At 49.1% G+C, this 12647-nt stretch overlaps 1 protein-coding gene across 2 annotated transcripts in view; it reads right to left on the bottom strand.

Moving 5' to 3' along the window:
* Window positions 1-5653: 5653 nt before the first annotated feature.
* LOC123179968 (protein NRT1/ PTR FAMILY 6.2) overlaps window positions 5654-12647 on the bottom strand; it is a 10476-nt gene continuing 3482 nt past the window's right edge. Inside the window, exons 3-4 of one of the 2 annotated variants that reach the window (XM_044591902.1) lie at window positions 8683-8865; window positions 5654-7549 (exon numbers count right to left, since the gene is read on the bottom strand). In XM_044591902.1, the coding sequence (XP_044447837.1) occupies window positions 5804-7549; window positions 8683-8709 (1773 nt within the window). In that variant the 5' untranslated portion in view covers window positions 8710-8865 and the 3' untranslated portion in view covers window positions 5654-5803. Of the gene's footprint in view, window positions 7550-7652; window positions 8081-8682; window positions 8866-12647 lie in introns of those variants that run through there. The other variant, XM_044591903.1, reaches the window with a different exon arrangement.

The raw sequence follows: 12647 nt of genomic DNA, 5'->3' as shown, positions 1-12647 counted from the left end.
AGAGGAGGTGTCAGACCTCAGGACATCATACTATCCAGACCACGTTCCCCATCTGCATAACAAGGTGCCTCGATACAATATAGAAGAGCCGAATTATCAACCCAAGCTCTATCTATTCAACGCGCAAGGTGGGAGGGCTGGGGCCTCGAAACCTTATAACATGCCACGACAAGAGTGGGAGGACCTCATGTTCTATATCTTGCACAACATCAGGGAAGTTTAGGAAGTGTGGATGAGGTAATACCACTACACCATTCCTTTATGTCTTCCACATCATCATGTTTTATGTTCACTTAGTCCCGGTTTTCTTTTTTTTAGTGATTTCGTTCAAAAGGAATGGACGGGAATGAATCCTCCTACTGAGGCGGAGGCACTTACTCTTCTCCGTCATGGAAACCCTGGATGTAAAAATTTTGTTGCTTGGTTCATGGAGAAAGTAATTGTCCAGACTCCCCTATTAAATACCTAGTTCAACATTTATTAGTTAACTAATGCACGCAACAATTTCAATTATACTTGTAGGGAAAAGATCCGAACATATTTATGGATGATGAATTGAGATGGGTTTCCATGGGTTTTGACCCTGCCGTCATGACATGTAAAAAGTATGATGTGAATGGGTATCGCTTCCATACAGAGGATCACCAGAACAGCCGGCCTGATCCCAAAACTATAAATACCGGAGTGTACACCCCCGGTCAAAATTCAGTAGACTACTATGGAAGGGTACAAAATATATACGAGATTAAATTCCACCAGGGGCGCGAGACCCTAAGTCTGCCTGTGTTCAAATGTCGATGGTTCGATCCGCGGGAGGGGGTAAAACATACGCCTTCCATTGGTTTGGTCGAAGTTAAACCATCAACCGTCTATGCCGGAGCCGATCTCTTCATTGCGGCTACCCAAGCTACACAAGTATATTATCTGCCTTACCCATGCCAGAAAGAGTACCTAAAGGCTTGGGAAGTTGTGTTCAAGGTGTCACCACATGGTAAGCTACCGAACCCGAATGAAGACGATTACTACAACATTAACCCCATGACATACGAGGGAGTGTTCTATCAAGAGCAACCTGATGATGATGATGTGGTTAGAAACGATGACGCTAGACCATTGGGTGATGATGATGTGGATCCAAACGACGACGAAGCACGGAATGATGGTGAGACCATTGTCAATGAAAATGACATACTTATGCTAGAAAAGTTAAACTTAGACGCTGACGACGAGGAAGAGCCTCCACCTCCTTCAGACAACAAAGCTGATATGATTGATAGTGATGATGAGACGGACCGAGAAAGAGGTTACAACAGTGATGATTCATATGGTTTCTAGCAGATGTACGTGTCAAGTCTTTTTTTCTATAGTTTAGGAATATGCCTTTTATGCCTTTTTATTAATGTGTTTATTATCATGCCTTTTCCTTCATTTCATTAATTTACTAATTGCTTATTCTCTTTTCAATGCAAGTTCGTGGAACATGGGCAAGGGGAAGGCCGACGGCGTGGGTTTCCTACGCAAGGTCGTTGGCCTGCCTAGTCGGAGTGGTCGAGCACGTAATCCTCCCCCCGGCTACTTGACGGTGACTCCTCACAGGGAGGTCGAGGGAGAGGTGCCCCTAGAGGAGGAGGGGGCGGGGGGAGAGCCCCTAGAGGGCGAGGTGGGGGAGAGCCACTACAGGGGGTCGCGGCCAGAAAGAGCGCACCCTCACCGACTTAGGGGTGTTGTCTTCGAGGCCATCCTCTAGTGAGGTACCCTCCTCTGGTGAGGAGGAGGAGGAGGACGAGGCAGGCGAGGAGGAGGAGGTTCGGGATGGGGCCGAGGAGGAGGTGGAGGAGGAGGACGAGGAGGAGGAGGATGAGGAGGAGGTTGGGGAGGGGAAGGCAGGCGAGGAGGAGGGTGGTGGCGGGGATGATGGTGCTGGCGGGGAGGGGGTTGACAACAAGGGGTGGCTGCGTGGTAACGCAAAGCTACCAAAGCAGGTTCCTGCTACTGAGGAGCAGAAGTGGCTCATTGAGCCCACGGGGAAAGAGTAAGTGCCACTTTATAATAATTTCATTATTTTGCTTGTCACATGCTCATTCCGTTGTTATTTATTTTTCTTGTCACATGCTAATAGTTCATTCTTTTGCAACAACTGGATATATTCTAAAGGGGTCCGTATTCCCAACGGCCTCATCATCGTCTTGCTGAAGTTACACTGGCCGGGGTTGTACTGTCCGGATCCAGTCAGGCACCCGGACCATCGGGTCTTGGCCACGAGCTGGGAGCACTGGGAAGCGGCCCTCCACGCGGAGCATGGGACCCATGCCAAGGCCGTGATCACCACTTTCTGGGTGAGTTCTCTTCAGAAGCACAAGTCCATTCTAGTTTCATGAATGATTTAACTCATGGCTTCTTCCATTCTTGTTTCGTGCATGATTGTAGAAATTCTATCGAGTTCTCCCGGAGCACAGGGGCAGAGCGGACCAGATCGTGCTACGCCAATGCAAGAAGAAGGCCCGCCAGATGCAGTACAAGGGGCGCTATGTGGCCATCTCGACATACTACCACGACTATCTTGGTGTGAAGATGACCAAGGAAGAAGCGCGGAGGATGGGCATTACCTTGGAGAGGGACGAGTTCTTGGCGGTAAGTATAAAAGATTTTTCATTATGCTTTCATTACCTTGTGGTACATTTCACCATTTCGTGTTGACATGCCATTATGCTTTTATTATGTAGGTGTGTCCAAATTGGTGTTATGGAAAAGACGAGTCCTGGGCGGCATTGGTGGATCTTTGGTGTGATGAGGCTGGAGCCTGGGCGGCTATGAGAGTCAAAAACAAGGCTAACCGAGGGAAGGAGGGAGTACATGCTCAGGGAAACCGAAACCACTATCTCCACAAGGCAGTTAATGTATGACTAGCTAACCCCATTAAACATTCTTCTTCTTCTATTTACCATCACTTTCTTATGTATGACTAACCTCTGTTTGGTGGTGCAGGAGGCGAAACTGAAGCGGCCGCTCTCACACATGCAGGCGTGGGAGATCGCCCATACGCGGAAGGACCCCAAGCCTGGCGAGCCCAAGTACTACGGCAAGAAGACCGCGGGGAGGAAGAAGGCCTACTCCGAAGGGTCTCTGGCGTTACATCCTGACACACCTGACCCCATTGCGGCGGATCTGGACGAAAGGGTGGTGGTGGGCATGGGGCCGAAGGAGCACGGTCGGGAGGCGGTTCTCGATGTTGTGATCACTCCGTCTATCTCCTACACACAGCTCCGTTAGATCGACCCGACCCTGAGCCAGCGCACGAGCACACGCATGAGCAGTGCACCGTCACTGTCCCTCTTTCAGGAGCAGCAAACTGTAAGTATTTTCCCTTTTATCTTCATTGTTCCCTTTATTTTCCGCATTTAGTAGTTTTATGAGTCTCGTCATGTCATACTGTAGGCCTACATGGAGTACACACGCCAGGAGACCATGGCGTGGCACGACCGCCTTCATGCATACCATCAGCAGAGGGATCACGAGATGCAGCACGCTTTTCAGGAAATGGCGGCCGGCAGGTGTCCTCAATGGCCATCAGCAGAGGGTCCTCCAGCACAACCAGTGCTGCTGACCTTTGAGGAGTTTGTGGCACAGAACGCTGGCCCCTCGCCGGTTAGTTCATCCCCAATCAATTCACCCAAAGCATGTCATGCCTTTCAACACAGTCTTATATCCCGTTAATATATCTTTTCAACATCCAGGGAACAGGTGCATCTACCGTTGGCGGTGGTCTTCGCAACACTCCCGAGACACGGAGCCCGACCACTCCGATCCACGGAGACGGAGGTGGAGGCGGACGTGGAGGCGGTCTTGGCGGTAGCGCTGCCGCTAGCAGTGACGACCTGCGCTTCGGCGGTCTTGGCGGTGACGACCTCCGCGGTGCTCGACGTCTTGGCGCTTAAGCCTTTCTCGATGCTATGATACTTGTATGCTTGTTCTCGATGCTATGATACTTGTATGCTTGTGATGTTTCTTATCTTATTGTTGTTTGTGAGATTCTTATATGCTTTGTGGTGATGATACTTATATGTGTGATGCTTTGCGATGCTTCTTAGCGATGCCAATTTGTTGTGTGATGCTGTGTATATGCTATTTGTTATATATGCTGTTTGTTATATATTCAAATGAATTGAGCTGAAAAGAAACAGAAAAAAAGAAAAAAAACTGGACAGAATCTATGCCGACGGCCTGGCCGTCGACATAGGCCTGGCGTGAGCTCCCAGTGGCCGACACGTGGCACGTCTATGCCGACAGCCTAGCCGTCGGCTTAGTTTGGCCGTCGGCATAGGCCTGGCGTGAGCTCCCAGTGGCCGACACGTGGCACGTCTATGCCGACGGCCTAGCCGTCGGCTTAGTTTGAAACTATGCCGACGGCTAGGCCGTCGGCATAGACCTGCCCCAGGAGCGCCCAGTTTCTGACACGTGGCGTGTCTATGCCGTCGGCATAATTTCAAACTAAGCCGACGGCAAGGCCGTCGGCGTAGACACGCCCATGCTGAACGACGTCTCGCCACGTGGCGAGAAGCCATTGGGCAGCACTTGACGGCGGCCGCCGTTAGGCGATGACGTTGCCGACGGCTAGGGCCGTCGGCATAGATGTACGGCCACCGTCGGGATAGGGTCTATGCCGACGGCTTTTCTATGCCGACGGTCATCCTGGCTACGCCGACGGATATTTTGCCGACGGCCCTATGCCGACGGGGGCCGTCGGCATAGGCCTGACCCGACGGCTAGGCATGGCTATGCCGACGGCCCTGGCCATCGGCATAGGGTGCGATTCCGGTAGTGACTATTTAAAAATACATTATTTTATGTATGCTGTCGTATGTGTGTATATAGATGCTACACTCATAAACATCTTATGTTGTCGCTTGCCCATCTAATTTATTGTATTCATTGCTACATATTCACTGAAATTTGATAGTCCTATACTCTAGCTCATTACTGCAGCTTATATACATGTTGATCGTGCACATGTTGTTTAAGTCAAGTTGCATTCTTAGGAGCTACTAAGATGATGTATTATGCACTTGTAACGCTATCACAACACCAAGTTACTTAATTTGGATCCTAGAGTAACTCACGGGTACCCATATGTAGGCAACCAGGAAGGACAATTTACCGTTAAGATTGTTCACAATCGGCAATTTGCAGCTGAGATTGTCCACAATCCACAGTTGCTCATGGATATGAAACCCGACTCTACGCCAGGATTGGATGGGTCACTGGTCACCGTCTTTCAAAAGTTTTGGAAGATATCAAGTTGGTGATCATGCCAATGTTCTAGGATATGTTTCGTCTTAACTTCAGTGTGATAACCATGATCCTCAAGATGGTAGGGGGCAATATAAAACGGTAGTGATAACTAGTGAATGCCAGTTGGGAGAGGGATGGCATGCCAACATTTTTCTGTGGCAACTTTATCAAGTAGGAGATGGCAAATCCTGTCGTCTTAACTTCAGTGTGATAACCATGATCCTCAGGATGTGTTTGAAGAAACAGACAACGCCATACAACTAAACTGAAATGACCAACCGTTCGTCAGATATTGCGGTCCTATAATAAAACGGAAAGAAAAACATATCTCACTCTTTCCACGGTCCAGAAACATTGGAGAAGCTTCTTAGTAATTTTCTTCTTATTTTCAATGATAAACTGAAATGAACAAGTTTTACACATACGGACGTACATGGAAGCTGCATGCATGGACACCCAGACCGGATGGATCTATATGCACATTCAGTAATGAACGATCGGTAGCGTGCACCAGCTAGCATTTCTCGTCGGCCGCTGCCGCATGATGCGGTTGCTCCGCCTTGCTGCTGGCGGCCGGCGTGGCCCACATGGCGCATAGAAGGTACGCGGCCAGGTTGATGGCACCGAGCACGGCAAGGAGCCAGTAGAAGTAATCGAGGCGGCTGTGATTGATGGTGTCACCGAGCCACGTGGTGGCGCCCCTAACCAGAGAGACGAGGGCGCTGCTAAGGAAGAAGCCGAGGGAGAGCGTGGTGAGGAAGAGGCCGGTGCTCATGGTCTTCATGCTCTTGGGCGATCGCGTGATGAAGAAGTCCAGCTGCCCCGTGTAGATGAACGCCTCGCCTGCGCCCACCAGCAGGAACTGTGGAATCAGCATGAACACGCTGATCGGCAGCGCGGTCCCATTCGTGGCCGTGGAGGCGACGGTGAGACGCTTCTTCTCGCAGATGGCGGCAGCGACCATGCCGATGATGGACAGGACCAGGCCGATGCCAATCTTCTCTAGGTTGGTGAACCCTGGCCGGCCAGTGAGGTTTCGGCATAGCGGGATGAAGACGCGGTCATAGACGGCGAGGGTCAGCATTATGGCGCCAACGAAGAAGACGGTGAGCGACGCGGCTGGGATCTCGAAGCCGCCGATGCGCCGGTCCATGGTGGTCGCCTGCTCCACCGAGAAGGTGATCATCTGCGCGTAGATGGTCCAGAACAAGATCGTCGTCGCCCACACAGGCATCAGCCTCGCCACCATCTTCACCTCCTCCACACGGGACACAGAACACAGCTTCCACGGGTTCGGTGCCGGCCGCCCGTCCGGCCCCACCTCGTTGTCCTCCTCACCGGCCATCACGGCCGCACTGTCCAAGCACCGGAACTGGTCGGTGTGATGGATCCTCGCGTGCTCGGGGCGGTCCTCATAGAGCGTGGCGGCGGTGAGCGGCTGCTTGAGGCCGCGCTTCCGTGCGGCAGCGACGAGGACCTGGAGAATGTGCACGACCGGGCTCCCGGAGCTCCGTTTATAGCGGTACCTCTTGGTGCCCGAGAGGAAGACCGCGATGGCCACGAGCATGGCGCCAGAGCAGAGGCCATAGGCCCAGCTCCGGCCGACATGGTCCTGGATGTAGACGAGGACGGTAACGGCGAGAAGTGTGCCTAGGCTGATGATGAAGAAGAAACGGTCGAAGAAGCATCCCATGGCGGCGCGCTCGCGGTCATCGTGCTCGTCGAACTGGTCGGTGCCGAAGCCGGAGACGCTGGACTTGAGCCCGCCGGTGCCGAGCGCGATGAGGTAGAGGCACACATACAGCACACCCATCTGCAGGCCCGTGGCCTCCTCGCACGGCGCTGCGCCCCCGCATGGTGGCGGGCGGAGATGGCGCACGGTGGTGGACACCGCGAGGAGTCCGGTGCCGAGGGCCTGGACAAGCGCGAAGAGGGCGATGGTGAGGTAGCGGCCGAGGAAGGCGTCGGCGAGGAAGCCGCCGAGGAAGCAAAGGAGGAAGGAGGTGCCCATGAAGTCGGTGACGACGTTGGCGGACGCGGCGCCGGGCAGGTGCATGGTGTCCGTGAGGTACGTCACCAGGTTCACGGCGATGCCCATGGTGGCCAGCCGCTCGCATAGCTCGATCCCGACCACGGATGCCGCTCCCAGCCAGCTGCCGGTGCTGGACCTGTTGGCCGGGCAACCCCGGTAGTCGACCGCATCCTGAACTAGGTTGCCGTCGTCGCTCCACGATGACCTCTCAATCTCCATTTTTCCTCCCTGCACCACACCACACCACACGTACAAACACACAGTTAATGAGACACATTTAACATGCAAGAACATGCACAGACTAGTGCATTTCCCGGTCTCAATCACGAACCATTTGTGCTAGCTTGAGGACGAACGAAGACGACGATGGATGGATCGATCCTTGAGGAGAATATACCAGTGGAAGAAGAAGACGACTGCTAGTGCTGGCTAGTTCTTGCTTGCTGGATCGACGACCTCGCAATGTCCCATTTATAGGCGGGAGGAGGTGTACATGCTACACGATCACAAGTGATGGAGAGGGACGTGCACTACAAGCCTGGAGCTTTCTCTCCATCTCTCGTGGTGGCGGCAGGGCAGCCAATGGTGGTCACACACAATAATGTATATCTCAGTATTGTTATAGTATTCAGGTGTTAGCTAGATGGTCACAGGAGGAGAACTGCTGATCCCTGAGACGTGGAAACTAAGGGAAGTGAACTGAGATGAGAAGAGGGAGTTCAGCTTGCAACGAATGTTCTAGGAGCTTCAACAGCATCTGCAGTGGGGCCCCTCCTTCCCACTAACGATCGCAATAATGCAGATAAGATTAGCTAGCAACGGAGGAGAAAGAGAGGGGACTTGCAAAGGCACCTACCTCCACCTGAGTGTGAAGATCAGGATTAGGGACAAAGCAAAGGATCATGGTGTTGATCTGTCCACCTTTTTTATTTTTCACATGCTAATTCTTCGGACTTGTATATGTCCACTCGGTGCGAAATTGGTTGGTAATGTAATGTCCTTGGTTTGGTTGTCGCTCGACTTAGTTTTAAACATACCAAAACTTTGGGACACATAAAATACAAGGAACCCATTGCGTAAGGCCTGTTTGGCTCAAAACATTTATAAGACGCATAAATAAGAACGTAAAAAAAATTATTAGCATGTTGTATTGTGAATAGCAGCTAGTACTGTTCACTTATGTATTTTCTTTCTCGCGAAGGTCACATATAGTCATATTTTAGGTGAAATTTACAGGTGCACAATACAACATAACCTATATATGTCCATGATTTTTTTTCAGATTTTTCTGAAAACACACAAGAGCCACATGCAATATGAGGTAAAATTTGCGTATGGAGCAATGAGTTAATGATACTCACCCTTAATATCAATGATCCTCTAGCCATATATCAACCAATCGGTTCTTTTGGAGGGAGAGAGATCCCCCACCATGCATGAGAAAAGTAGCCTCCCTTTGCATCTCCTCCTCTAGTTTGCACCCCTACCACCTTCTGCACAAGCCTAACCCTTCTTTTCCTCCTTACACCTGGTCCTCTATTTTCCTGTGCATATAGTACAGGCCCATGTGTAAATACATATGCATATGGGCAGAACTATTTCAACTTTTATATTCATGCAAAAAGGATCGATTGGCCAGTATCTTTTCTTGTCAAAACTAAATAAAAAAGTAGCTAGGGAATCTTTCCCTTCTGATGCTGACAAGTTGTCAAATTCAAGCCCTTCAATACAGACACTAAATCCTAACCGTCCATCACTGACATGGTATCATAGATTCCTAAATAGTCATATATATAGCCTCATAGGCTTGACCAAAAGCTTAAATCGATGAAGAAAATGTTGGCAATAAACGTACTGGGAGTTCAATACTCCTGGTGAGCATTGCCCACATGGGAAATATGGGGGAGAATCTCCATTAACTTTTTAGCGTGAACCAGTTCACTAAAATGTTAAATTGTTGACAAAATTCTCTAGATCATACAATTATTGGCACAGACATTCATGTGGCGGGTGGCTGTGGCGGCCTCATACCCGGCAGGCGTCCTGGTTGAGGAGCACGCCGGACTGGTGGGTGCCCATACCCGGCAGGCGTCCTGGTTGGGACCTCAGGTCTTAGATGTTAGGTTTGGCTGCGAGGTCTGTTTGGTATTAGGCTCAGACCATCAGCGCCCCTTCATCAGTTAGATAGGAGTAGCGACAGAGGTTGCGAAGATGGTGGCTTTGGTCTTACTGTTGTACGATTTTGTAAGGTCTTGTGTTAATAATTAATAAATTGGCCATATGCATCGTCCAGATGCAGAGGCCGGGGGTATTCCTCCTTTTCCAAAAAAAAAAGACATTCATGCTCGTTTCTCTGAAATCATATATCGGTAATAATATATGCACATATGCATTAGCTTTTTTTTCAAAGCCTACTAGTATATGATTTGATTCTCTGATATAAACAGTAATGCCTAACATTAAAAAGTTGCCATCAAGGACGTGTTTATCGCACAATATTGCGGATGCACAAGTTAGTGGAAGCAGGCGCCACTTGGTGGCCGTTATGTACTTGTCGGTAGCTACCTACCTACCTACCTATCTATATGTATATAGGATGCAAATCATGTGAAGACCCATGAACAGTTGCACCGATCCGGTCTATATTTGCATACCTTCTTGTTTCCAAAAACAATATGATGGGCCTATTATGTGATTTGGACCTGACTTAATAATTCATTTAAATGCAGAAGCTCGGACAAGATATATGGGAGCCAGGAATATAACTGTTGAAACCATAGGTTGTGATCATGAACACGTGTATTAGTTAGGCCAATGAAGATGCATGCGTATGGTAGGGGGTGGGGGCATATATCAATTGATCTGGTTAAGTCCTTTTCCCTGTCAGTAGTCAGCACTCCGGCCGGGAGCTTGGAACCCAGTTGACCTATCTCATCTCACCACTTGCCTGCCATACAGGATGAGACTAGCTAGTAAAGGAACATGGCAACGGCATGAGCAGAATCAGAACAGGAGATTGGAAAGTTCAGTTTCTGGTGCTCCATTCGGCTAGTAAAGGGAAGCATTAGTGATCTAAAGAAAGCAAGCTCGTTCCAGCTGGTCCCAAGTACCTCCGTAAAGTCATATTGTGAGCCATCGCTTGGGCTGATTGCATTATTGACAGACGAACTACCATGTGGTATATTCTTTCAGTCTCCTTCACAGCAACTTTGAGCATTTCCCCGCCAAACAAAGGGACAGCTAATTTGAGCTTTTATCAGATCAATGGCACCTTTAGTTGACAACTCCAAATGACTAGTCACAACTGCCAGATGAGCGTGCAGTGAACTTGCTCTGGGAGACTTCTCAGTACTCGAAGAGTGGGGAGAAAAGGTAAGTGCATGTGGATAGATGGCACCTCCTTGTCAGGATCAGATCAGATCATTCTGAGAGCAAATCACCAAAAGCTATGGTGGTAGAGGCTCATTGGGTCAGAACAAAAGAAAAGAGATATATTTGCACATATTTGACATGCATATGCTTGTAGTTGACATCTGTGTATGCATATGATTGACTCTATCTGATTATTCCACTGGGCCCAGCAGCTGCTACACACTCTTCTTGCTTCCGCATCATCTGGTGATTGTCTGGCTGGTGTAGATGTATGTGCTGGCCAATTGTGGGGCAAGAGTTATCTCTTATCTACACACACACACACACTAAACTTAATTATGTTATGTATGACCCAGCTGAGCATTAGGTGTTGGTAGCTGAGATGGGGGGAAAGTAGAGGGATAAGGCAGGAGCAGCATGGTGCTCCTGCATGCCTCTGCTGCTCGGTTCCCCTCCTTTTCAGATGGAAATTGTAATCTCGAGCTTATCAGATGCATACACACCATGTGCGAGATAGATCATGAGATCCATTCGATGTATGTACCTGAGGCTCCTGTGCATTGACGTGTCCGTGCCCCACTGGACCATACCTACCAACATATTTGTCCTGCATGCCTATGGTCACTGCTGGTATTTATCCATCAGGGCCATAAGACTCGAAGGTGATTTTAATGGTAAATCAAGGGTTGTCAATGGGAAGAGACTTAAATATCATATTGCTGGTGATCCAGTATGAGTGGAAGTAAATGTGTTGCACTTGATCATCCTAAGGAATATTCTATCTATCTATTACTCCCTCCGTCCCAAAATATAAGAACGTTTTTGACACTAGTGTAGTGTCAAAAACGTTTTTATATTACGGGACGGAGGGAGTATATACTAAAAGCATAATACGGGGCTCCTTTCGAGGCATCACGTTGACACGCATCATTATATTTCAATGATTGGATCTATAATTTAATGGTAACGATCTATCCAGAATCACAGGCAGTTTGGTTTGTGATTACGTTCCAAACACTGGTGCAAAATGGTACTATTAAGCACCACGCCTCCACCTATCGCACACCTTAGCATTGTGATGCAGGTTATCACACACGTTACAAAAATCAAATTAGGTGCCTGAGAGTCAAATGTGCGCGATGGCTGATCCATCGGGCATGATTTTGAAAAGAGTCATGTGCGATAACGGGCACACAGTTAGGTTGTCCATCCTATGTGTGATAACTCATGATAGCGCAAACGATTACATCACCACAATAGTGCGGGCTACATGGCACACGATCAAAATCAATGAATTGTGTGCCATGATGGGGAAACAACGCACTCGTTACAAAACAGGGCCACCATGTGTGAAGTGACGCACATGGTTGGCTCCATCCAAATCGTGTGCGATAACTCATGATAGCGCATACGATTGTGTTGGGATTATTATATACTCTACTAGGCACACTATTGTGCTAAAGTAATTGTGTGCGATGAAAGGAAACATCACATACATTTGGTTGTGGAGCATCGTGTGTAAAGCATTATGGATTACACACTAATTACGAACAGATGACTAGATTTCATAGTCTTGCAAGTCCAGACCAAACTAGAGTTCAATTCTGCTAAGAACATATATATAGAGCAAGTCCAGACCAAACTAGAGTTCAATCATACTATAGTAGCTTTAGAACCTTATGGTACTAGCATTAGTGTTGCTAGTATCACCGTCATGAACAAGTTCAACATTATTTGCCACCCGCCGCTCATATGGCAGCTGCACCACAATCCCAGTAACATAGTTACACATCCTTCAAGGGCGCCTTGATCTTCAGATCCCTCATTAGTAGCCCCCTTGCACCTCCGCGTCCTCGGGCGGGACGCCGCGAGACTTGTTGTCTGCCTGATCCTTCTGTGGTGCTCCGTCCAATGGTAGCATCCTAACTCCCCGACCTCCGTCCCCCCCCCCCCC

The sequence above is a fragment of the Triticum aestivum genome, chromosome 1D (assembly GCF_018294505.1).
Source record: "Triticum aestivum cultivar Chinese Spring chromosome 1D, IWGSC CS RefSeq v2.1, whole genome shotgun sequence".
Classification (NCBI taxonomy): domain Eukaryota; kingdom Viridiplantae; phylum Streptophyta; class Magnoliopsida; order Poales; family Poaceae; genus Triticum; species Triticum aestivum.
The sequence above is the reverse complement of the archived record's forward strand: the minus strand, read 5'-3'. Positions and strand labels throughout refer to the sequence as shown.